General features: G+C 37.8%; 1 protein-coding gene across 1 annotated transcript in view; it reads right to left on the reverse strand.

Moving 5' to 3' along the window:
• NPEPPS (aminopeptidase puromycin sensitive) overlaps positions 1-27,449 on the reverse strand; it is a 94,637-nt gene that overhangs the window by 58,882 nt on the left and 8,306 nt on the right. Inside the window, exon 2 of the mRNA XM_030295838.1 lies at positions 25,783-25,867. Within this exon, the coding sequence (XP_030151698.1) occupies positions 25,783-25,867 (85 nt within the window). The remainder of the gene's footprint in view (positions 1-25,782; positions 25,868-27,449) is intronic.

Below are 27,449 nucleotides of genomic sequence, written 5' to 3' on the forward strand. Positions count from 1 at the left end.
ATGCCAATAGTGTGTTACTTGACCATAATACAATTACTAGAAAAGCTCCAGGTACATCTAAATATTCCATGAATCAGAAAGTATTTTGAACTGAATGATAAAGACACTGTATGTCAAAAAAACGTGGAAGCAGATCAGTGGTTGCCTGGAGATGGGGAGAGAAGGGGAAGAATGGATCACAAAGGGGCATGAAGAAACACTGCAGGGGTGATGGATATGTTATCTTGGTTGTATCCATTGGTCAAAAAGTATCAAGTTATACATTTTATTTATTTAAGAGAGAGAGAGAGCGCGCGCGCACGAGTCAGTGAACAGGGAAGGGGCAGAGGGAGAGAGAGAATCTTCAGCAGGCTCCACACCCAGTGCAGAGCCCAACAGGGGGCTGGATCTCACAACTGTAAGATCATGACCAGAGCTGAAATCAAGAGTCAGACACTCAACCGACAGACCCACCAAGGTGCCCCCAAATTATACATTTTAGTACACACGGTTTATTACATGTCCAATATTACATAAACCTTATAAAGCTGTATTTAAAAAAGGAAAGAAAAAAAGAGGAGAAGGCAGGAGGAGTTGCAGCTGCATCAAACCACAGTCACTGCCTGGAGAATTTTCCCCAAAACAAACTAAAAAAAAGTGTGGGATGCACCTAAAAGTGGTATATTTTTAGAAGGAGACTTTTTAGCTTTAAATGAATGTATTACTATAAAAGCAACTAATAAACCAAGCAACCATCTCAAAAAGTTTAAAAAAAAAAACAACTGCAAAACAAACTTGAAGAAAGGAGAAGGAAATAATAAAGAGCAAAAGTTAAGGAAACAGAAAATAAACATGCAATTGAGGACTTAAAATCAAAAGTTGGCTGGGTGGCTCAATCAGTTAAGAACCCGACTTCAGCTCAGGTCATGATCTCATGGTTTGTGAGTTCAGGCCCCGCCTCAAGCTCTCTGCTGTCAGCACATAGCCCACTTTAGATCCTCTGTCCACCCCCTCCTCTGCCCTTCCCCAGCTTGTTCTCTAAACAAACAAACAAACAAACAAACGAATAAATAACACAAAAGTTGGTTCTTAGACTAATAAAACTGAGACTTGGGGACTGAAGGGGAAAAAAGAAAAGTCATGAGGAAATAAAATACGGTTGACTCTGAACAACACGAGTTTGAACTGTGCAGGTTAACTTCTACATGGATCTTTTAAATAAATACAGTACTGTAAATGTACTTTCTCTCCTTTATGGTTTTCTTTTTTTATTTTCAATTTTTAAAATTGTATTTTAATTCCAGTGCAGTTAACATACACTGTTATATTAGTTTCAGGTGTACAATATAGATGTTCAGCAATTCTACACATTCTCGGTGCTCATCAAGATAAGTGTGTTCTGGGGCGCCTGGGTGGCTCAGTCGGTTAAGCCGCCGACTTCAGCTCAGGTCATGATCTCACGGTCCATGAGTTCAAGCCCCACGTCGGGCTCTGTGCTGACAGCTCAGAGCCTGGAGCCTGTTTCAGATTCTGTGTCTCCCTCTCTCTGACCCTCCTCCCCCGTTCATGCTCTGTCTCTCTCTGTCTCAAAAATAAATAAACGTTAAAAAAAATTAAAAAAAAAAAAAAAAAAAAGATAAGTGTGTTCTTCGTCCCCTTCACCTGTTCCCCCCGCCCCCTGCCCTGTAGCCATCAATTAGTTCTCTACAGTTAAGAGTCTGTTTCTTGGGGCACCTGGGTGAGCATGAGCCCCGCTTCAGGTGAGCCCCACTTCTCTTTACCTCTTTCTCTGCCCCTTGCTCACTTGCCCCCTCTTTCTCTCTCAATAAAAAGAGTATGAAAGAGTTTGTTTCTTAATTTCTTTTTTCCCCCTTTGTTTCGTTTCTTAAATTCCACATAAGAGTAAAATCATATGGGTTTTGTCCTTCTCTGACTTATTTCTCTTAGCATAATGCTCTCCAGCTCCATCCATGTTGTTGTCAATAGCAAGATTTCAGTTTTTATGGCTGAGTAATATTCCACTGCGCACACAGGCGCGCGCGCGCACACAAACACACACACACACACACACTACATCTTTATCCATTCATCCGTTGATGGATACTTGGGCTGCTTCCACAATTTGACAATTGTAAATAATGCTGCAATTAACATAGGGGTGCATATATCCTTTCAAATTAGTGTTTTCATATTCTTTAGGCAAATACTCAGTAGTGGAATTACCGGATCATATGACAATTATATTTTTAATTTTTTGAGGAACCTCTATATACTATTTTACACAGTGGCTACAACAAACTGCATTCCCACCTTATGGTTTTCTTAATAACATTTTCTTTTCTTTAGCTTACTTTATTGTAGAAATACAGTATATGATACATATAATACACAAAATATGTGTTAACTCTAGGTTACTGGTGAGTCTTCCAGACACAGTATGCTACCAGTACTTAAGTTTTGGAGGAGCCAAATTATATGCAGATTTTCAACTGCACAGGAGGTTGGTGCCCCTAAACCCTGCAATGTTCAAGGATCAACTATTTATAAAAAAGTACAGTAAATTTATAAAGTTATTACTTACGTAAAAAAAAATATATAAATAAATAAAATGATATTTTGTTATATGAGATTTGGTAGCTAAGATCCTTTGTAATGTTAATATGTTGAAACAATTACAGTAGAGTTTTTCAGTGTTTTGTGGCAGCTCCAAATATGAATTACAAGTCTGCCAAGATGCTGATTTCCTTGGCCCTTGGGTCCGCCAGATAGTGCTTGAACAATAAGATACTTCTGTCACCCTCCTTGTGTGAGACTCTTCTTTCCAGTGTACCAAGAACACATTATCATTTTCTATGAATGTCTTGGGGAAAAAAAAGTTAAGAAGCACTGATTTGGAGAATAACTCTTCCAGCTTTGCCTTTAAGAACAGCATACATACTATCAAAAAGACAAAGATAATAAATAGGTGGTGGCAGGATGTGGAAAAAAGAGAACTCTTGTATAGTGCCAGTAGAAATGTAACTGGCACAGCCATTATGGAAAAGTTATGAAGGTTCTTCAAAAAATTAAAAATAGGGGTGGCCTGGGTGGCTCAGTTGGTTAAGTGGCTGACTTTTGGTTTTGGCTCAGGTCATGACGTCACAGTTCATGAGATCAAGTCCCGAGCTGGGCTCTGTGCTGAGCCTGCTTGGTATTCTCTCTCCCCCTCTCTCTCTCTGCCATTCCCCTGCTCATGTGTGCATACATGCTCTCTCTCAAAATAAATAAATTTTAAAAACTTAAAAAATAAAAAATAGAGCTATCTTATGATCTTGCAATCCCACTTCTAGATGTATACACAAAGGAAATGAGATCAGTATCTCCCACATTCATTGCAGCATTATTCACAATAGCAAGACATGGAAACAACCTAAGTATCTGCCCCTAGATGAATGGATAAAGACAAGGTGGCGGGGGGGGGGGGGGGGCGCGTGTGTGTGTGTGTGTACATAATGGAATATTATTCAGCCTTAAAAAAGGAAATTCTGGCATTTGAGAACATGTTTGAGAACAACATGAATGAACACGGAGGACATTATGCTAAGTGAAACAGGCCAGAAACAGACAAGTACTGAGCAATTATTACTTGTATGTGGAATTCAAAATAATCAAACAGAAGCAGAGAGTACAACGGTGGTTGCCAAGAGCTAGGGGGATGGGGAGACATTAATTACAATGTACAAAGTTTCAGCTATGCAAGATGAATACTTCTGGAGATCTAACACATAGCAATGTGACTATAGTTAACAAAACTGTTTTGTATAGTTGAAATTTGTAAGAAGGTAAATCTTAAATGTTCTCACCACACACACACACAAAAAAAGAAAGGAAGAAAATTAACTGTGTGAGGTGATAGATATGCTAATTAGCTTGTGATGATTACTTCATGATGTTATGTATCATAAAACATCAAACTATGTATCTTAAATATATATATAATTTTTATTTGCTAATTATACCTCATTAAAACTGGGGGTGGGGAACTCAGCAAATACAAAATTATATTATAGAATCCATTTTTCTTTTTCATTTAATCCAAAAATTACATAATTTACAATTTTCATGCTCTTCATTGTCTTAATATTTAAATTTTTTTTTCAACGTTTATTTATTTTTGGGACAGAGAGAGACAGAGCATGAACGGGGGAGGGGCAGAGAGAGAGGGAGACACAGAATCAGAAACAGGCTCCAGGCTCTGAGCCATCAGCCCAGAGCCCAACGCGGGGCTCGAACTCACGGACCGCGAGATCGTGACCTGGCTGAAGTCGGACGCTTAACCGACTGCGCCACCCAGGCGCCCCTCATTGTCTTAATATTTAAAACACTGGGGATGTCTGGGTGGCTCAGTCAGTTAAGCATCTGACTCTCGGTTTCAGCCTAGGTCATGATTTCATGGTTCGTGGGTTTGAGCCCCACATCTATGCTGTCTGTGCAGAACTTGCTTGGAATTATCTCCCTCTCTCTCTGGCCTCCCCCACTCACATTCGTGTGCTCTTTCTCAAAAACAAATAAACTTAAAAAAAATGAAACACTATACAAAATCATCTTTTTAACTTTAGGGACAATCTTTTTTTTAATGTTTATTTTTTTTAATAATTTTTAAAATGTTTATTCATTTTTGAGAGAGAGAGCACACAAGCAGGAGACGTGTAGAGAGAGGGGGACAGAGGATCCAAAGCAGGCTCTGTGCTGATAGATGTGGGTCTCAAACTCACAGACCACAAGGTCATGACATGAGCCAAAGATGGACGCTCGACCAACTGGGCCACCTGGGCACTCAGAGAATCTTAAGCAGGCTCCACACTCAATGCAAAGTCCCATGCGGTGCTCAATCCTCTGACCCTGGGATCATGACCTGAGCTGAAATCAAGAGTCAGACACTCAACTGAATGAGCCACCCAGGTGCCCCAGTAAAAAATCTTTACAATTAGCAAATATTTTGACTGTATTCCTCAAAGGGAATAAAATAGAAATTAAAGTTAATGACAAAATAATCCCAAATATAATGTAATTCTGTTACCCATAAAAGTCAATGCCATACGAAGAAATTCAGTCCTAACAAACATGACACTCCATCTGTTTAGATTTTACTTCATTTTACTAAATATTTACCTATTATATATCAGATACTATCAAAGACCACAGAGGAAAAAGAAGGAATCATGGCTCTTGGTCCTTAAGGAACTTAGATTCTAATAAGCATGGACACAAACAAGTACTTACAATATGGTGTCGTTAAATTAATAACCAGCAACAGACTGTAGACCCTAGAAGCCAAACTACCTGGATTTGCATCAATTACCAGTCTTATGACCTACCATACATTACATGACCTCTCTGTACCTAAGGCTGTTGTCTCTATGAATATGTAATACACTCTGCCTGGCATACAATAAACCATGAATTCTCCAGTATTTTTATCATTACTACTAAACATGATCATTATTAAGAAAAATGATACACGTGACTGGGCCCCTAACCTGGTCTACAGATTATAGGGAACCTAACCTAATTTAGGAAGCCAATGTATCTTTTATAATCAAATGACAAGTTATCTAAATTCTTAAAAACAACAGCCACTAAAGCAATCCATATCACGTTAAAGCTGTTTAAATAACGTTAAAAACCCACTAAATACAAATAAGATAAATTTTAAAACTATGATACACTGATATACTTTATATTCGTACATAACCTTATGGAACCTGGACTACTCCTTATCAGAGTTTTCCATTACCGTTCAAAACCAACTAAAATGAAAGCGAAAGAATTTAAGTGTGCACAACTCCAAACGTCATGTTTCTCATTTCTGACTTGTACTAAAAAGGAAGAAAAGGGTTGACTAGCAGTATCGTTTGTCCCTCCTTTTTTTAAAAAAAAAATTATTTAATCTCTACACCCAACATGGGACTTGAAGTCACAATCCCAAGACTGAGTCATATGCTCTTTCAACTGAGCTGGCTCAGCTGGCACCCCCAATTTGTTCCTTCTAATGCAAGAATATATTCAATCTGACGCCAAGTTGAGCTAATCGTACTTACAGATTACTTATTTTAAAATGCATACATTTTGTATAGAAAGCAAAACACAGTTTCATATATAAACTTAGATATCCCAATAAGATCAGGAATTAGAAATTTAAGATTTTATCTTGGGGCGCCTGGCTGGCTCAGTTGGTTAAGCATCCGACTTCAGCTCAGATCATGATCTCACAGTTCTTGAGTTCAAGCTCCAAGCTGGGCTCTGTGCTGACAGCTCTGAGCCTGGAGCCTGCTTCAGATTCTGTGTCTCCCTCTCTCTCTGCCCCTCCCCCATTCACATTCTGTCACTCTCTAAAAAATAAACATTAAAAATTTTTCAATTAATTTAAAAAAAATGTTTATTTATTTTTGAGAGAGAGAGAGAGAGAGAGAACCGTGAACCACCCAGGCACCCCTACTGTGTCAAATTTTTAACACATATCAAATTGCCTGCTGTAGATATGATTATCAAATATCCTCCTAAAGAGTTGCTTCATATTATATGTCTAATGAAGAGTACGAGACTGTGTTCTGCTTTTTATGAACCCGTTAGTAGTAGGGTTAAATATTTTTTCATCTACTTATTGGCCTTTTACTTTCTGTAACAATTATAAATCTGTAGTATTTCTGTCCAATTTTATATTGCTTGAACATACATTTTATATACTGTATTTATTTATACAATAAAATGTTCAAATAAAAATATTATTTTTTCATTTCTTAGATTAGAGTAGAAAGACTGATAATAACATCCGGTGTGGTGACAGTATAGATTGATAACAATACTCAGGATAAATGGCAATATAAGGAAATGAACAGTCCTGGGATGCCTGGGTGGCTCAGTTGGTTAAGCATCCAGCTCTTAATTTCAGCTCAGGTCATGATCTCAGAATTTGTGGGTTCAAGCCCTGCATCAGGCTCTGTGCTGATGGTGTGGAGCCTGTTTGGGATTCTGGCTCCCTCTCTGTCCACTCTTTCTCTCTCAAAATAAATAAATAAACTCAAAAAAAATTTTTTTAAAAATGGATATGAACAGTCCTATATTCTTTTTTTTTTTTTAATTTTTTTTTTTCAACGTTTATTTATTTTTGGGACAGAGAGAGACAGAGCATGAACGGGGGAGGGGCAGAGAGAGAGGGAGACACAGAATCAGAAACAGGCTCCAGGCTCTGAGCCATCAGCCCAGAGCCCGACGCGGGGCTCGAACTCACGGACCGCGAGATCGTGACCTGGCTGAAGTCGGACGCTTAACCGACTGCGCCACCCAGGCGCCCCATGTTTCGCATTTTTAAATGATGCATCTAGACTTCTGCTTCTGGCTATCACAGCTTAGGTGGTATCAGAACAATTATAAAAATCGGATTAAAGAACTTTTAAGTGTTTGAATGGGAATCACACAAAGAACAACTCTATATTCACAGGTTCTTTATTCCCTTGCTGCATTTTCTGACTTCTAAACAGAACACAGAGGCCAATGAAGAAAGGAGAGCCATAAAGCTTGCAGCAGTCTTGCTGGGCTGAAGACACAAAAATTGGAATTCAGAACTACCAAAGCAGCCAGAATTCAAATGGCCAATATCCCAGAAAAATGGAATAACAGATTGTCTAACATTCTTTATTCAATTTTCCCTCAAGACATTTGGTGACTCCTAGATTTCAGCAGTTTTATGACGGGAGGGAACTAAATACTGAATTTCAGGGCCCAAAAGGGAAAGGAAAACCTTAGTAAACACCCCTGACCAGGCTACAAACCCGGAATAAGAGCAGTTTAGAAAAAACAAACAGATTCAATTGTATCAAGATGATCTCGCTTATTAATAAAAGATTGAAAGCTTTCCCCCTAAGGTCAGGAATAAAACAGGATGGCTGCTTTTGCCACTTCTATCCAACACAGTACTAGAGGTTCTAGACCGAGTAATTAGGCAAGAAAGAGAAATAAAAAGCATTCAAATTGTAAAGAAAGAAGTAAATGTTCTCTGTTCAGAGAAAAATGACCTTATATATAGAAAATCCTCAGGGTTCCAGCAAAAAAACTGTTAGAATAAGCAAATTCAGCAAAGTTGTAGGACACAAAATCAACATACAGAAATCAGTTGCATTTCTACACACTAACAATGAACAATTTCAAAAGGAAATTAACAAAACCATTCCATTTGCAATAACATCAAAAATAATATAAACATACTCAGGAACAAATTTAACCAAGGAAGTGAAAGACTCATACACTCGAAACTAAAAAATGGTGCTAAAAGAAGTTAAAGAAGATATACAAATGGAAAGACATCCCTTGTTTATGATTAAAAGTCAATATTAAGGGGCGCCTGGGTGGCTCAGTCGGTTGAGCGACTTCGGCTAAGGTCATGATCTCGCGGTCCGCGGGTTCGAGCCCCGCATCAGGCTCTGTGCTGACAGCTCAGAGCCTGGAGCCTGTTTCGGATTCTGTGTCTCCCTCTCTCTCTGCCCCTCCCCTGTTCATGCTCTGTCTCTCTCTGTCTCAAAAATAAATAAAACGCTAAAAAAAAATTAAAAAACAAAAGTCAATATTGAGATGCTCATAATATCCATGGGGCACCTGGTGGGCTCAGTCAGTAGAACATGTATGACTCTTGATCTCAGGGTTGTGAGTTTGAGTCCCACCTTGGGTGTAGAGATTACTTAAAAATGTTTTTAAACTTAGAGGCACCAGGGTGGCTCAGTCAGTCAAGTATCCAACTTCAGTTCAGGTCATAATCTCATGGTTTGTGAATTCGAGCCCCATGTCAGGCTCTCTGCTTGTCAGCATAGAGCGCACTTCAGATCTTCTGTCCCCCTCTTTCTTTGCCCCACCCCTGCCAAAAATAAACAAACATTAAAAAAATGTTTTTAATTAAAAAAAAAGATGTTCATAATATCCAAAGCAATCTATAGATTCAGTACAATCCCTCTCAAAAGCTCAACAATGTTTTTTGCAAAAATTTAATAACCCATCCAAAAAAATCACATAGTATCTCATAAAGACCTTTAGAGCCAAAACAACCTTGAAAAAAGAACAAAGTTGGAAGTTTCACATTTCCTGATTACAAACGTATAGTAACCAAAAAAAAAAAAAAAAAAAAGTGTGGTACTAGCATACAGACAGACATACAGACTAATGGAATAGAATCAAGAGCCCAGAAATAAACTCTTGCATATATGACCAAATGATTTTCAACAAGGGTACGAAAATTATTCAATGGGGAAAGGTAATCTTTAAAAAAGAAATAGTGCTGGGGGGCACATGCACCCCAAAGTTTACAGCAGTGCCATCGACAATAGCCACAGTATGGAAAGAGCCCAAATGTCCATCGACAGATGAGTGGATAAAGAAGATGTGGTATATATATATACAATGGAGTATTACTAAGCAATCAAAAAGAATGAAATCTTGGGGCGCCTGGGTGGCGCAGTCGGTTAAGCGTCCGACTTCAGCCAGGTCACGATCTCGCGCTCCGCGAGTTCGAGCCCCGCGTCAGGCTCTGGGCTGATGGCTCAGAGCCTGGAGCCTGCTTCCGATTCTGTGTTTCCCTCTCTCTCTGCCCCTCCCCCGTTCATGCTCTGTCTCTCTCTGTCCCAAAAATAAATAAACATTGAAAAAAAAAAATTAAAAAAAAAAAAAAGAATGAAATCTTGCCATTTGCAACTACATAAATGGAACTAGAGGGTATTATACTAAGAGAAATTAAGTCAGAGAAAGACAAATATCATACGACTTCACTCCTATGAGGCATTTAAGATACAAAACAGATGAACATAAGGAAAGGGAAGCAAAAATAACATAAAAACAAGCAAGGGGACAAAACATAAGACTCTTAAATACAGAGAACAAACTGAGGGTTGCTGGAGAGGTTGTGTGTGGGGAGGTGGGCTAAATGGATAAGGAGCATTAAGAAAGGCACTTGATGGGATGAGCACTGGGTATTATACATAGGGGATGAATCACTGGAATCTACTCCTGAAATCATTATTGTGCTATATGCTAACTAACTTAGATGTAAATTAAAAAAAGAAAAGAAGGGGCGCCTGAGTGGTGCAGTCGGTTGGGCATCCGACTCTAGCTCAGGTCATGATCTCACAGTTCGTGAGTTCGAGCCCCGCGTCGGGCTCTGTGCTGACAGCTCAGAGCCTGAAGCCTACTTCGAATTCTGTGTCTCCCTCTCTCTGTGCCCCTCCCCCACTCACACTCTGTCTCTCTTTCAAAAATAAAGATTAAAAAAATAAAAAAAATAAAAAAAAGAAGAAAAAGAAAAAGAATAGTGCTGGGAAAACTGGATATCTACACGCAAAAGAATAAAGTTGGACTTTTTAAAAAATGTTTCTTATTTATTTTGAGAGAGAGAGAGAGAGAGAGAGAGAGAGAGAGAGAGAAAGAGAGAACAAGCAGGGGAGGGGCAGAGAGACAGGGAGAGAGAAAATCCCAAACAGATTCCACTCTGACAGCTCGAAGCCCAATGTGGGGCTCCATCCCACAGTCTGTGAGATGGTGACCTGAGCTGAACTTAAGAGTTGACACTTAACTGACCAAGTCACCCAGATGCCTCTAAAGTTGGACTTGTTGAATCACCATACTGTACACCTAAAACTAACATAACACTGTAAGGGTTCCCCCTGCCTTTTTTGGGACTCTCTACACCTAATATGGGGCTCAAACTCACAACCCAAGATCGAGTCACATGCTCTTTACACTGAACAGGCACCCCTATAACACTGTATGTTAACTGTACTGGATTAAAATACAAAACTTAAAAAAATGAGCTCAGGGTGCCTAGATAGCTCCATCAGTTAAGAGTCTGACTCTTGATTTCAGCTGAGGTTATAATCTCATGATTAGTGGGACTGAGCCAAAGTCAGGCTCCAAGCTGAGTGTGGAGCCTGTTTGGGATTCTCTCTCTCCCTCTCTCTCTGCCCATCCCCCATTTGCACTCTTTCTCTCTCTCTCAAAAATAAAATAAAAATAAAACTTTTTTTAAAAATCAGCTCAAATGAATCAAAGACCTGAATGTGAGAACTCACACTACAAAACTCTTAAAAGAAAATGCAGGTGCACCTGGATGGCTCAGTCGGTTGAGTGTCCGACTTTGGCTCAGGTCACAATCTCACAGTTCATGAGTTCAAGCCCAATATCGGGCTCACTGCTGTCAGCTTGTCAGTGCAGAGCCCACTTCAGATCCTCTATCCCCCTTTCTCTGCCCCTCCTCTGTTTGTGCTCTCCCAAAAAATGAATAAGTGTTTTTTAAAAATGCAAAAGTTTCAGGGGTGCCTGGGTGGCTCAGTCGGTTAAGCATCCAACTTCGGCTCAGGTCATGATCTCGAGGTTTGTGAGTTCGAGCCTTGCGTCAGGCTCTGTGCTGACAGCTGAGAGCCTGGAGCCTGCTTCAGATTCTGTGTCTCCCTCTCTCTCTGCCCCTCACCTGCTCATGCTCTCTCTCTGTCTTTCAATAATAAATAAACATTAAAAAAAAAATGCAAAAGTTTCTGGGAATGCAAGCTGGTGCAGCCACTCTGGAAAACAGTATGGAGGTTCCTCAAAAAACTAAAAATAGAACTACCCTACAACTCAGCAATTGCACTACTAGATATTTATCCAAGGGATACAGATGTGCTGTTCCGAAGGGACACATGCACCCCTATGTTTATAGCAGCACTTTCAACAATAGCCAAAGTATGGAAAGAGCCCAAATGTCCACTGATGGGTGAATGGATAAAGATGTGGTGTGTACCTATATATATACATATATATATGTATGTATGTATATATATATTTATATAAATATATGATATATATAATATATAATATATATAAATATAATATATAAATATATATTTTATCTTTTATGTTATATTTACATATATAAATTTTATCTATATCATATACTATCTATACGTATATATGTACTATCTATTGTCTCTCCTCTCTCGTCCCATTCTCTCTCCTCTCTCTCCCTCTCTCACTTTCTCTCTCCTTTCTCTCTCCCTCTCCGTCTCTCTCTTCTCTTCTCTCCTCTCTCTTTTCTCTCTTCTCTTTCTCTCCCTACTACTCTCTCTTTCTCTCGCCTCTCCCTCATCTTCTCTCTTCTCTCTCTCCCTCATCCTCTCCCTCTTCCTCTAACCAGTGGCGTCTTCCTCAGCACTCCCAAGAATGAAATCTTGCCCATTTGCCCTACCTGGCTGGAACTGGAAGGTATTAATGCTAAGCGAAATTAGTCAGTCAGAGAAAGACAAAAATCGTATGACTTCACTCATATGAGGACTTTAAGAAACAAAACAGATGAACATAAGGGAAGGGAAACAGGGGCGCCTGGGTGGCGCAGTCGGTTAAGCGTCCGACTTCAGCCAGGTCACGATCTCGCGGTCCGTGAGTTCGAGCCCCGCGTCAGGCTCTGGGCTGATGGCTCAGAGCCTGGAGCCTGTTTCCGGTTCTGTGTCTCCCTCTCTCTCTGCCCCTCCCCCATTCGTGCTCTGTCTCTCTCTGTCCCAAAAATAAATAAACGTTGAAAAAAAAAAATTAAAAAAAAAAAAGGGAAGGGAAACAAAAATAATCTAAAAACAGGGAGGGGGACAAAACAGAAGAGACTCATAAATATGGAGAAAACTGAGGATTACTGGAGGAGTTGTGGGAGGGGGGATGGGCTGAATGGGTAAGGGCCATTAAGGAATATACTCCTGAAATCATTGTTGAACTATATGCTAACTAATTTGGATGTAAATTAAAAAATAATAAAATTAATTTAAAAAATGCAAAAGTTTCATGACATTGGATTTGGCAACGACTCCTTGGATATTATGCCAAAAGCACAAGCAACAAAAGAAAAAGCTGAACCTCATCAAAATTAAAAACTGTTGTACATCAGAACACAATCAACAGAGTGAAAGGCAATGTACAGAATGTATGAGCATGCATGAGCCAGGAAGAGGCAGAGGAGAAGGAAGAGACAAAATCCCAACCAGGCTCCACGCTGCCAGCGCAGAGCTTGACACAGGGCTTGAACTCAACTGTGAGGTCATGACCTGAGCCAAAACCAAGAGCTGAACACCCAACTGACTGAGCCACACAGGTGCCCCCCATCTCATTATTAAAGACCTATTTCCTGTGGTTCTTTTTACTCAGTACATCATGTCTGGGTCTCAAAAACTATTGGAAGGCATACTAAAAGGCAGAAAATGCAATTTGAAGAGACTAAACAAACATCAAAACCAGAGTCAGTTATGACAGGAATGTTGGAATTATGTGACCAGGATTTTTGTTTTAAACTATGATTGATAGGGGCACCTGGGTGGCGCAGTCGGTTAAGCGTCCGACTGCAGCCAGGTCACGATCTCGCGGTCCGGGAGTTCGAGCCCCGCGTCAGGCTCTGGGCTGATGGCTCAGAGCCTGGAGCCTGTTTCCGATTCTGTGTCTCCCTCTCTCTCTGCCCCTCCCCCGTTCATGCTCTGTCTCTCTCTGTCCCAAAAATAAATAAACGTTGAAAAAAAAAAATTTAAACTATGATTAATATGCTAAGAGCTTTAATGAAAAAAGTAGACACGTGCAAGAACTGACAGATAATGTAAGCAGAGATAGAAATACTAAAAAGGAATTTAAAAAATGATAGAAATCAAAAACAGTAACAGAAATGAAGAATGCCTTTGATGGGTTGGTTGTTAAGACTGGTCATGGCTGAGGAAACCATCTCTGAGCCTGCAGACATGACAAAAGAAACCTCCAAAACTGAGGGTAAAAGTGGGGGAAGGGATGAGGGGGGGAACAGAACAAAATGTCCAAGAATTATGGGAAAACTTTAGGTGTAACCATGATGGGACTACCAGAGGGACAAGAAAAGTAAAGGAATGGAAGCAGTATTTGGAGCAATAAAGGCTGAGAATTTCTCCCAAATTAATGTCAGATACCAAACTACAGATCCAGGAAGCTCAGAGAAGACCAAGCAGGATAAATGTAAAAAAACAAAAACAAAAACAAAAACCTCTAAACCTAGGCATATCATATTCAAACTTTAGGAAATCAAACATAAAGAAAAAGTCTTGAAAGAAGCCACAGGGGAAAAAAACACTTTATTTATAGAAGAGTAAGATAAGGATTACATTCAACTTCTCATCAATCACACTAGCAAGAAGAGAATGGAATGAAACATTTAAAGGGAAGAAAGAAAAACTAACTAGAATTCTGTATCCTTGAAACTGATCCTTCAGTGGCATTCACTTTCAAATGCCCCCTCTCTGTAAAGAGAGCTTTCATATTATTCTTACTTTCTGTTCTTACATTCTAATATGCTTTTGCCGGCTGCTCATTGAAGAAAAAAAAAAGATCCTTCAAAAGTGAAATAGAATACTCCTCTCAATCTGGCTGTGAACCTAAACTGTTCTAAAATAAAATTAAGTCTTAAGGGACACCTGGGTGGTTCAGTAAATGTCTGACTTCAGCTCAGGTCATGATCTCATGGTTTGTGAGTTCAAGCCCTGCATCAGGGACAGTGCAGAGCCTGCCTGGGATTCTCTCCCCGTCTCTGCCTCTCTCCCACTGATATGCACGCATGCACACATGCGCTCTCTCTCTCTCAAAATAAACTTAAAACAAAATTAAGTCTTAAAAACAAGTGAGGAAAAATATACTTTCTCAGATAAACAAAAATTGAGGGAATTTGTTACCAGTAGACATGCTTCGCAAGATATGTTAAAAGAAGTTCTTTAGGGGCTCCTGGGTGGCTCAATCAGTTAAGCATTGGACTCTTGATCATGATCTCAGGTCATGATCTCACAGTTTATGAGACCGAGCCCTGAGTCAGGAAGCTTACTTGTGATTCTCTCTCTTCTCTTTCTCTGCCATTCCCCTGTGCATGCACGCACACGCTCTCTTTCTCTCTCTCTCTCTCTCTCAAAATAAACATTAAAAAAAAAAGTTCTTTAGAGAAAAGGAAAATTATATAGGTCAGAAACTTGGATCTATACAAAGGAAGAGCATTATAGAATGAATAAATGACGGTAAAATAAAAATATTTTTGTTATTTTTAAGTGATCTAAACGATAATTTGTTCAAAATATTAATAATAACAATGTATTTGATTAGGTTGGCTTTTGTGTGTGTGTGTGTGTGTGTGTGTGTGTGTGTGTGCGCGCGCGCGCATGTGCTTATGCATAAGGGAAATGAATGATAGCAATGATACGAGGCATGGCAGGAAGGAATTGGGAATATTTTGTTATTATATGGTGCCTATACTACTTGGGAAGCATGATGGTGTTATATGAAAGTGACTGAATTAGTTATAAACGTATACTGCAAAATCTAGGGAAACCACTTAAAAAAATTTACAGATTAAAAGTAAAGGGATGGAGGGGTGCCTGGGTGGCTCAGTCAGTTGAGCGTCTGACTTCAGTTTAGGTCATGATCTCACAGCTTGTGCGTTCAAGCCCCACGTTGGGCTCTGTGCTGACAGCTCAAAGCCTGGAGCCTGCTTCAGATTCTGTGTCTCCCTCTTTCTCTCTGCCCCTCCTCCATTCACGCTCTGTCTCTCTCGCTCAAAAATAAACATTAAAAGAAAATAATTTTTAAAAATTTTTTAAAAAGTAAAGGGATGGAAACAGATACACTAACACTAATGAAAACAAGTGCAAGTAGCTGTATTAATTTCAGACAGAGCTGATTTCAAAGCAAAAAGAGAGGAACATTACATAACGAGAGAGGGGCCAATACTCCAAGAAGACATAACAATCCCTACTGTGTATGTGTCTAACAACAAAGCATCAAAATACATGAGGCAAAACCTGACAGAATGGCAAGGAGAAATACATGAATCTAGTATTAGAGCTGAGACCTTAACATCCTTCTATCAGAAATAAATAGACTCAGCAGCAGAAAATCTGTAAGGATACAGTTGAACTCAACAGCACCATCAATCAACTGGATATAATTGACATCTATAGACTATTTCATTAAACAGAAATGTGTTACACATTTTACTCAAGCTCATTTGGAACATTCATCAAGACAGACCATATTTTGTGTCATAAAACACACTTTTCACTAAACTAAAAGAATACACATCAGGGCACCTGGGTGGCTCGGTCAGTTAAGTATCTGACTTTGGTTCAGGGCATGATCTCACGGTTCGTAGGTTTGAGCCCCACATCAGGCTCTGTGCTGACAGCTCAGAGCCTGGAGCCTGCGTCTCCCTCTCTCTCTGCTCCTCCCCCACTCATGCTCTGTCTCTCTCTCAAAAAGAAACATTTTTTAAAAATTAAAAATAAATAAATAAGAGAATAGAAATCTAAAACCTCTGCTTTTTGACCACAAAGGAATTAAACTAGAAATCAGTAACAGAAAAATAGCTGGAAAAATTCCCAAATACTTGGAAATTAAATTTTATATATATATATATAATATATTTATATTATATATACAAATATTATATATTAATATTAACTAATTATATATTAATATATTAATATCATATATACATATATAAATCATATATATTATATATATATATATAAAATAACACACAGGTCAAAGAAGAAATCTCAAGAGAAACCTTTAAATATTTTTAACTAAATGAAAATGCAAATACAACTTATCAAAGTTTGTGGGATTCAGTGAAAGAAGTGCTTAGAGGGAAATTTATAGTACTGAAAACATATATTAGAAAAGAAGATCTAATTTCAATTATCTAGGGGTACCTGGCTAGATCAGTCAGAAGATACAACTCTTGATCTTGGGGTTCTGATTCAAGCCCCACGTTGGGTGTAGAGTTTACTTATAAATAAATAAATAAAATCATCTAAGCTTCCATGTTAGGAAACTAGAAAAAGTTTTTTAAATCCAAATTAAATCCAAAATAAGCAGACAAAAATAAGTAATAAAAATTTGAGCAGAAATCAATGAAATTTAAACTAGAAAAACAGGGGGCACCTGGGTCACTCAGTTAAGTGCCCAATTCTTGATTTTGGCTCAGGTCATGATCTCATGGTTTGTGGGATTGAGCCCTACATCAGGCTCCATGCTGACAGCACAGAGGCCGCTTGGGATTCTCTCTCCCCCTCTCTCTCTGCCCCTTCCCTGCTTGCACGTGTGTGCTCTCTCTCACTCTCAAATAGACTTTAAAAACATAATAAAAGAAAATAAAATAGAAAGTCAGTAGAGAAAAATCAACAAAAAAACCCACAAAACTGATTCTTTGAAAAAAAAAAAAATCAATAATCCTCAAGCCAGGTTAAGGGAAAAAGAGAGAAGACACAAATTACTAAAATCACAAGTGAAAGAGGGAACATCAGTACAGACCCCATGGACATTAAAAAGATAATACAGAAATATTATAAAGAAGTCTCTGCCCACAAATTTAAAAACCTCAATGAAATGGACCAATTCCTTGAAACACACAATCTACTAAAACTCACACAAGAAGAAACAGATAATCTGAATAGCTATATATCTATTAAAGAATTCAATCAATAATAATCCTCCAAAACAGAAAGCACAGGCCCAGATAGGTTCACTTGTGAATTCTACCAAACATTTAAGTAAGAAATTATATACATTCTCTACACTCTCTTCCAGAAGATAGAAGAACTCATTTTATGAGTTCCTAACTTCCTAACTCATTTTATGAAGTCAGCACTACCATAACATCAAAACAAAAGACATACAAGAAAACTATCAACCAATATCTCTTATGAATGTAAACACAAAAATCCTCAACAAAATATTAGCAAATCAAATGCAGCAACATATAAAAATATAAAAAGAGGGCCGTCTGGGTGGCTCAGTCAGTTAAGCATTCAACTTCAGCTCAGGTCATGATCTCACAGTTTGTGAGTTTGAGCCCCATGTTGGGTTCTGTGCTGATAGCTCAGAGCCTGGAGCCTGCTTCAGATTCTGTCTCCCTTTCTCTCTGTCCCTCCCCCATAAATCCCCCTCACTCAAAAATAAATACATGTTTAAAAAAAAAGAAAAAGAAAAAAATATATAAAAAGAGTTATGGGCCATGACCAAGTGGAATTTATCCTAGAATGCAAGGCTGTTTCAACACTCAAAAATCAACTAATGTACTTCATCATAACAGCCTAAAGAAGAAAAATCACACAATCATCACATGTACAAAAAGCATTTGACAAAATCCAATGCCTATTCATGATAAAAACTCTCAGCAAAGTAGAAATGGATGAATTTCTTCAACTTGAAATTCCAAGCTTTCCAGCTAAGATGAGGAAAAAAGAAAGCAAAGATGTCCCTTCTCATCACTGCTTTTCAACGTTGTACTGAAAATCCTAACACAGTAAGACAAGAAAAGGAAACAAAAGGTATACATACTGGGATGGTAGAAATAAAACTGTCCTTGTTCATAGATGACATGGTCATGTAGAAAATTCAAAAGGATTAGCAAAAAACTGGAACTAATAAGCAATTATAATAAGGTTGCATGATATAAGATTAATACATATAAGTCAATCACTTTTCTATATGCCAGTAATGAATAAGTGGTATTTAAAATTAAAACCACATTATCATTTACATTATCATATTCAAAAATGAAACAATGAGGTATAAATCTAACAAAATATATAGAAGATCCATATGAAAAAAACACAAAACTCTAACAAAAGATACCAAAGAACTAAATAAATGGAGAGATATTCCATGTTCATGAGTAAGAAGGCTCCATACTGTCAAGATGTCATTTCCTCCCAATTTGATCTATAGATTCAATCCCAATCCCAATCAAAATCCCAGCAAGTTGTTTTGTGGATACTGAAAAACTGATTCTAAAGTTTATATGGAGAGGCAAACAACCTAGAATAGTCAACACAATACTGAAGAACAAAGTCAGAGGACTGACACTACCCTACTTCAAATCTTACCATAAAGTCTACAGTAATCAAGATAGTGTGGTTTTGGAAAAACAAAAGGCAAGTATATCAATGGAAGAGCATAGAGAGCCTAGAAGTAGATAAATACATAATTTAAATACATAAGTATTTAATACAGTCATAAATACAGTCATATTGATTTTTGACATAGGAGAAAAAGCAATACAAGGGAGCTATCTTTCTGATATATGGTGCTGTTAACTGGACATCCACATGCAAACAATCTACATACAGACCTTACATCTTTTACAAAACCTAACTCAAAATGGATTATAGACCTAAATGAAAATGCAAAGCTACGAACCCCCTGGAAGATAACACTGGAGAAAACCTAAATGATCTTGAGTATTGTGATGGCTTTTTATTTAAAAAAAAAATTTGTTTTAAAACATTTATTTATTTTTGAAGGAGAGACAGCGTGAGTGAGGGAGGAGCAGAGAGAGAGGAAGACACAGAATCTGAAGAAGGTTCCAGACTCTGAGCAGTGAGCAGAGAGCCAGATATGGCACTCCAATTCACGAGCTGTGAGATCATGACCTGAGCCAAAGTCAGACACTTAACCAACTGAGCCAACTAGGTGCCCCAGTGATGACTTTTTAGATAAAACACCCAGGATATAATCCATGAAAAAGAAATGATAACCTGGACTTAATTAAAATCTAAAAGTTCTGCTCTGAGAAAGACAGTATCAAGAGAATGAAAAGACAAGCCACAGATTGGGAGAAAATATCTGCAAAGGACACAGCTGATAAGGACTATTATCCAAAACATACAAAGGATTCTTAAAACTCAACAATAAGAAAAAGAACAATCCAGTTAATATTGTGTAAATGATCTGAACTGACATCTCACAGAAGATGATACACAGATGACAAGAAAGCATATGAAAGAGTTTCAACATCATGTGATTAGGCACCTGCAAATTAAAACAGTAATGACATACCACTCTACACCTACTAAAATAGCCAAAATCCAAAACACTGATAACAACAAATGCTTGGGAGCATGCAGAGCAACAGGAACTCTCACCCATTGATGGTGGGAATGCAAAATGATACAGTTACTTTGGAAGACAGTCTGGCAGCTTCTTAAAAACTAAACAGTTTTGTTTTTTAAATAATCTCTACATCCACTGTGGGGCTCAAACTCACAACTTGGCAAACAAGAATTAGATGCTCTACCAACTGAGCCAGCCAGGGACCCCTAAATGCACTCTTATCATAGGATCCAGCAACCATGCTCCTTGGTATCTATCAAAAGGAGCTGAAAACGTACATCCTCACAAAAACCTGCACGTGGATATTTACAGCAACTTAACTCCTAACTGCCAAAACTTTAGAGTAACCCAGAAGTCCTTCAATAGGTAAATGGACAAATAAACTGGTATATACAGACAATGGAATATTATTCAGAGCTAAAAAGAAATGAACTCTCAAGCAATGACGAAAAGACATGGAGAAACTTAAGTGCATTAATACTAAGTGAAAGAAGCCAATCTGAAAAGGCAACATACTGCCCTATGACTCCAACTATATGACATTCTAGAAAAGACTATGGAGACAATAAAAAGATTAGTGGTTGCCAGGGGTTAGGAAGGAAGATTGGCAGAGCACAGAGGATTTTTAGGGCAGTGAAACAGTTGTGTGTGGTACAGTAATGGTGACTACATTTGTTAAAACCCATAGAATGTATAACACCAAGAGTGAACCCTAATGTAAACTATGGACTCTAAGTGTTAATGAGGTGCTAATGTAGGTTCATCTACTGTAACAAATGTACCATTCTGGTTCAGGATGTTGATTATGAGGGGAAAGGGGGTGGGTGGGACAAGGAATACATGGGAAATCTACACTTTTTACTTGAAACTGCTCAAAAAATGAAGTTTACTAGCACAAAAAATAAAATCAGAGGCGCCTGGGTGGCGCAGTCAGTTAAGGGTCCAGCTCTTGATCTTGGCTCAGGTAAAGATCTCACCGTTTATGAGTTCAAGCCCCACATAGGGCACTGTGCTGATGGTGCAGAGCTCGCTTGGGATTCTGTCTCTTCTCTCTGCCCCTCCCCACCTGGGTATGCGCACATGCTCTCAAAAGAAACTTTGAAATGAACGAATGAAGGGGCGCCTGGGTGGCTTAGTCAGTTAAGCATTCGACTTTGGTTCAGGTCATGATGTCACAGTTCGTGAGTTCGAGCCCCGCGATGGGCTCTGTGCTGACAGCTCAGAGGCTGGAGCCTGCTTCAGATTCTGTGTCTCCCCTCTCTCTCTCTCTCTGCTCTCCCCGACTCGCACTCTCTCTCTCAAAAATACATAAACGTTAAAAAAAAATTTTATAAAATGAATGAGTAAATAAATAAAATCACCATTTAATTCAGAAAACAGGAGGTCCTGAAAGTTACCAAAGACCTGGGAAAATATCCGGTTCTTCAATACAGCCTGGAGTGGTGGTTAGCTTCTGCATTTACATACCCATTCTTCAGAAGAATAATAGCACATGATAGACTTTTATGTTCAAAATCCCCAAAACTCAGTATACTCAGGACCGGTAATTAAACCAGAGACAAAATAAAAATAAGAGCTCACAAATAAGGCCATTTTAGTGCCCCCAAAAAGCTAGCTACCTAAGAAGAGGTATTATACTAGATTCTGAATCTTTAAAAAGTATATACCACTGGAACACATACAGCAAACTAACACAGTTTGATGAATATATTTAATAGTAATACAGCACAGTATACATCAGTTTCAATTAAAAACTAGAAAAATTTCACACGGGGTTTTTGCTCTTTTTTTTTTTTTTTAAATGTTTATTTTTGAGAGAGAGAGAGAGAGAGAGAGAGAGAGAGAGAGAGAGACAAAGCACGAGCAGAGGAGGGGCAGAGAGAGAGGGAGACACAGAATCCGAAGCAGGCTCCAGGCTCCGAGCTGTCAGCAGAGCCTGACACAGGGCTGCACCTCGTGAACCTCAAGATCATGACCTGGGGTGAAGTCAGATGCTTAACTGACTGAGCCACCCAGGGGCCCCGGGGTTTTTGCTCTTTTTAATGAGACCGCTATGCTCACGTCTTATTTTCATGTCCAAATGATAAAGAATATGCATAACACACCACAGTTCCCTGGGAGGCTGCAAATTCAAAAGAAATCAATATAGCTCACAAAAATGTTGCTGGCCAGAAAAGTTCTTTAAAATTTGAATATTTACGTGAGACGTGCACTCTTTGGTTTGGCCTCTGTTCCAACACACTTGTTTTCCTATATCCAGTCCAATTCATTCACGTTTTATTATTTGCTTAATCCCAACAGTAACTTTGGTTTGAGGCTCCTACTCTACACTGTTATTTATAATTAAACTCATACTTTGATTCTTTATTTAAAATTTCTTTATGGGGGTGTCTGGGTGGCTCAGTCAGTTGAGCGTCTGACTTCAGCTCAGGTCATGATCTCATGTGTCATGGGTTTGAGCCCCGAGTCGGACTCTGTGCTGACAGCTCAGAGCCTGGAGCTTCGGATTCTGTGTCTCCCCTCTCTGCCCCTCCCCTGCTCATGCTCCCTCTCCCTCTCCCTCTCTCAAAAATAAACAAACATTAAAAAATTAAAAAAATAAAAATAAAATTTCCTTATGAAATTCTGTATCATATTTCAATATATTTGTATTAAAAATGGGTATTTTCCCTTCTCTTTCAATTTTCCAGATTTGAGGGCTAGCACTTAATTGGTCATGCATGTATTTTCCGAATGATGACAAAAACAACTCTATTGCAAAGAAATGGTAGTTTATTAATGTTATTCCTCAACCACACTTAACTGTATGACAGAATATATATTACTAATAGGCTTATAAAGGCCTATTGAAGCTTATGATCAAGTGTTAGGAACGATTCCTTTTTTTCAAGTTAACAGTTTTGTTCTGAATTATTAATATCTGGCAGTATTTCTGACTAAGCTGTTTCCTTTCATTAAACCCATACATGTGCTCTTATGCACACACTGAAAAATAGAATTCTACTTCAAGAATAAATGTGTTAAAATTTACATGCCTTACAAATAAACCAAAGTGATACTAGTGGACCTGAAAGTATGTATTAGAACCTTCTATGAAATATTATGTCGCCAATGGAAAATTGTTTCCTTATATAGCTAATGCCACAAACATACCTGACAGAGTATACACTAAGGGAAAAGTTGGTACAAAACTTTCAAGTGATCATTCTCCATGTGCTTATGCCCAAGCCATCTATTAACGATAAATTAAAAAACTCTTTACCTGTCAGGACCTGAGTTCAGGCACTCAAAAGTTTCGTATTTCTCTTGCAGAAGCTGATGACAATACTAATCCCTGCCCTGTGTAGGGAGGTGCACTCCTTGTACTGGGGCTTAAGTGCTAGTGATTTCACCAACCCTTGAAGTGCAGAACAGTAAAAAAACAGTTTTCAGCCGTTTTTCTTACTGATTTCTCATTTTTTTAAATACTACAAAGATCTCAATTAGGTTTTAAAATAAATTATTTCTGTTTAAAAGGCAGTGCCTTAGTTTAAGGAGACACATGCCAATAGGTCTTTCTGGGTTACTGCACATATCATAAGATGGCCTTTTCTCATCAATTAAAAACTTACACAGAGAAGCAACAATTTTGTGCTTTCAAACGATTTTCTGATTTTACCTTAAAGCACCAAGATTTAGTGGCTACAGATACGTAAATCAGTTTTGCAGAAGGCAATCTGTAAGTATTAACAAGTACCGGACTAGATGAGATTAGTTGGGTTTAAAAAATGAGTCCTATTGACTCAAATATTCCCCTGCCAACTCATACAGTCCTAGAAGGAGCTGGCAGTCAAATTTCCAACTACTAATTTCTAAAGAAACAACGTGTTGTACTCGCCCATAAGGTAAAAATCAAGAAATGCTACTCTGTCCAAGGGGAAAATTAAGCTGGGTATGTATCTAGAAGGCCAAATCTATGTTTCTGACTGAAACCTTAAAATACCACATTAATATAATTTCCCCTTTTCTTATCCCTTAAATTAGAGGTGCTTACACATGACCCTAGGTTTTTCCCATTGCTGTAGGAGAAATGAGTTGAAAAATATACCTTAGCTAGTTTTGAAGAAAATATTTTAAGTACCTAAAAAAAATTAATATTTTATCTGAATCTCTCTCCAAATCCCCTTACTTCCTATAAGCTTTCATTTCTCTTCTGACCCTCTTAGTGAGAACACAAACACTGCTTCCTTGATATTCAGGCTGGTATGAGCTTGGCACCATTCAGTTATGCATATTCAAAGCATTTAAGTTCTCTGAATTCTTTCCTGGCGTTTTAGTAGAGGAAGATAAAAACAAACCTGAGCTGAAACCATGCCAGCTGGAGGGTGCACATGTATTTTACTGGGCACCATTTAAAAACTCTGTATTAAATTTAAATGTTCTCTACCTGTAACAAAGTATGTTTGCATTGATATGCGTGGCTAAGGTGCTTATATTTTTCTTCACAGGTAAAGAAATTAAATCATCCCTCTTTCATTTACCAAACAATTGCTTTAATGTTGGCACTCACTCAAAGTCCATTGGAAGGATCTGTTCCTCTAACTTAAAATCACTGCAGTTTGATCTCATGTACAATCGAACATCAGTACTTCTTGGCAATAATCTGCTCAACTGATACTTTTTTTTTGGTCTTTCTATGGACAAAACAATCTAAGAAAAACTCACGAAATAAATACTGCCTGGTCATAAAATGTTACTTGTATGCTTCTTTTCAGAGTAAAGGAGAGGGGAAAGAGCAATACTAAATGGAAATTAAAGGGTCAAATTCCTAACTTATTTGATATCAAATGAAAAGATTTTTTCTTTTCTTTTTAAAGTAAGCTCTACACACAACATGGGGCTTGAACTCACAACCCTGAGACCAAGAGTCACATGCTCCACCAACTGAGCCAGCCAGCCAGCGCCCGGATATCAAATGAAAAGATTTTATGGGGCTTCTGAGTGGCTTAGTCGGTTAAGCATCCAACTCTTGGTTTCAGCTCAGGTCACGCTCTTGCAGTTCGTGAGTTCAAGCACTGTGTTGGACTCTGTGCTGACGGACTGGAGCCTGCTTGGGATTCTCTCTCTCCCTCCCACTCTCTCTCTCTCTCAAAATAAATAAATAAACTTAAAAAAAAAAAGTAAGAAGCACTTCAGTTCCAGTATCAATATACTTGTGAGTTTCTGCCAAACTTGACAACTTTTTAAAAATGTAGCTTATGTGGGAAGAGGATTTCAGGCCAAAACTGACTACTCAATTTAATCCTTATTGTAATTACAAGGTCTAAAATAGTTCTCATTTTAAAGATGCTAACTGAATTCCCATGTGTTCTATATAATGTTTCTTTTTAACATATTCTTACCCTGTAACTAACTTGGTCATCTAGCGTCTAACCTCCACATTCAATCTCATAAGGCCAATATTTTTCTCTCCATTACGAGTAAGATTTATTATCCCTGTTGTAATCTATTGCTCAAGAAGGAAAAAAAAAAAACTTTTAAGAAAACCACATATGAACTAAGCTGCCTGGATGAACCAATCTTTCATGTTCAAAGTACTTACTTTTAAAATAACTCTTTGGCTTTATATGCATGTTACTATATTATATGTATTTTACATTTATAAAAATGTAATCTGCCTAGAGTCAAAAAATAAGTTAATGTTTGAAGTAGAATTAAAATTGTGGCATTTCCTTAATCTCATAATATAGATTATTAAAATATTTCCCATGAACATCTAAAAATGTTTCCTATTTCTAAAGTAACAAACACTGATATCTTAATCTGAAAATGTATATATCACCACACACACATCATACACACAGAGAGACAGCAAATCAAATGGAAAACAGCTCTTACCTTCATCTCCCTCTGGTGCATATGAAGCTGTAATAATGTCAATATCAGCACAATTCATCACAATCTGATTGGTTGCCTGCCTCACCTAAAGGGAAAAGAAAAACCAGCAGTGTCAGAAATAGCCTAGATTAGTAACATGTACATCTTCACCTTAGCCTAATGTATGTCACAGGCAATTTTTTAAAACCCAGACATCACTAAAACCTAGACTGAGTATTTATACATCACCATGGTAAAAATAAATGAGTTGTTTTAAGTAACCCAAGGCAATTTACACTTTCCAAATTATATTAAAAGCAATAATAAACACAAGTATTTCACAGAATTTAAACATCTGACCAATGAGCGAAATAAAAGCAATTTTTTTCTACTTGAACCTTTATTTAAAACAATTACAATTTTTCAAATTAAAAAAAAATCAGGAAACATTTCTCATAGGTTGCAATTAATTATGTATTATAACCTATACATCAAGCCCATCATAAGACCTTCTGTAAGGATAGAGGAAGAAAAGTGATATCATAAACCATGTCAAAACTTCATAAAACTCTTTAAATTTTTTTCTTACCAAAGAAACATTTTGGATGTAACAGACACTAATGACTCACCATCAAGACCAAATAAACTTTTTAAGATTTTGTCTTATGTGCTTCAGATCCCCAAAATAAAATACAGACATAACGAAAGCCCCATCCTCTCTTCCTCATTCCCTGCAGCCACTCTCCAAAGGCTAATGTAGCTCTTTCTCATGTATGTATAGTACTTCTGCTACATATATAAATATCAGCAAGCAATGTTTTTAACTTTATACAAATAGTATCAAAGTGTATATAACCTTTGCAATGCGCTTTTTTCATTTAACATTGTTTCTGAGATGGGTAAATGCAGGCAGATGTAGACCTAACTCATTAGTTTTAACTTCTGCCTAGTGGTATTCCATTCTGTAAGTAAACCACAGTTATCCATTTCTGTCCTGAAGGAAGTTAGTTTAGTTCTATTTTTTTTGTTGTTGTTATTTAAAATAGTGCTACAATACACATCTTGGTCCATGTTTTCTTATCCACCTTTTTCTTTACCAAGAATTACCCAATTATCCTCTAGAGTATTTTCAATTAATACTCCAATGAGCAAAGAATAAAGAAATTTCACTTTCATTATCCTCTGAAAACTTAAAAATTTTTGACAAGCTGATGAGTCTTAAATGGTATTTCACTGTTGCATTAATTAGAATTTCCCTTATTACTAGTAACACTAATAAGCATCTTTCCTAAAAGTTTCTTTCTTCCTTTTTTTTTTTTTTTTGCCATTGTTTTTCCTCTGCAAATTGTCCATTCATAACCTTTGCCCATTTTTCAATTTGGTTGTAACCATGGTTTTACATACTTGTTGCATTAAACAGAAACTCAAATTCATTTTCAGACATTTGAAAAGTCTAAATTTAAAGCAATAAATATACAGATGCCCTAAATCATCAACAAATGTCTACAGAGGCCAGCCAAGCAGGTGAGTACAGTAGGCCAAGTGAAGGCTTTGTGTAAAAGTAAGGTGGAAGTAACCAATTCTTGGAGCCAACCAATTATTGCTATACTGAAAAGCAGACTTAGTAGTGACAGATCTTCCAATTAAAAAAAAAAAAAGAAAAGAAAAGCCACAGGGGTGCCTGGCTG

This window comes from Lynx canadensis, chromosome E1 (assembly GCF_007474595.2).
Source record: "Lynx canadensis isolate LIC74 chromosome E1, mLynCan4.pri.v2, whole genome shotgun sequence".
Classification (NCBI taxonomy): Eukaryota; Metazoa; Chordata; class Mammalia; order Carnivora; family Felidae; genus Lynx; species Lynx canadensis.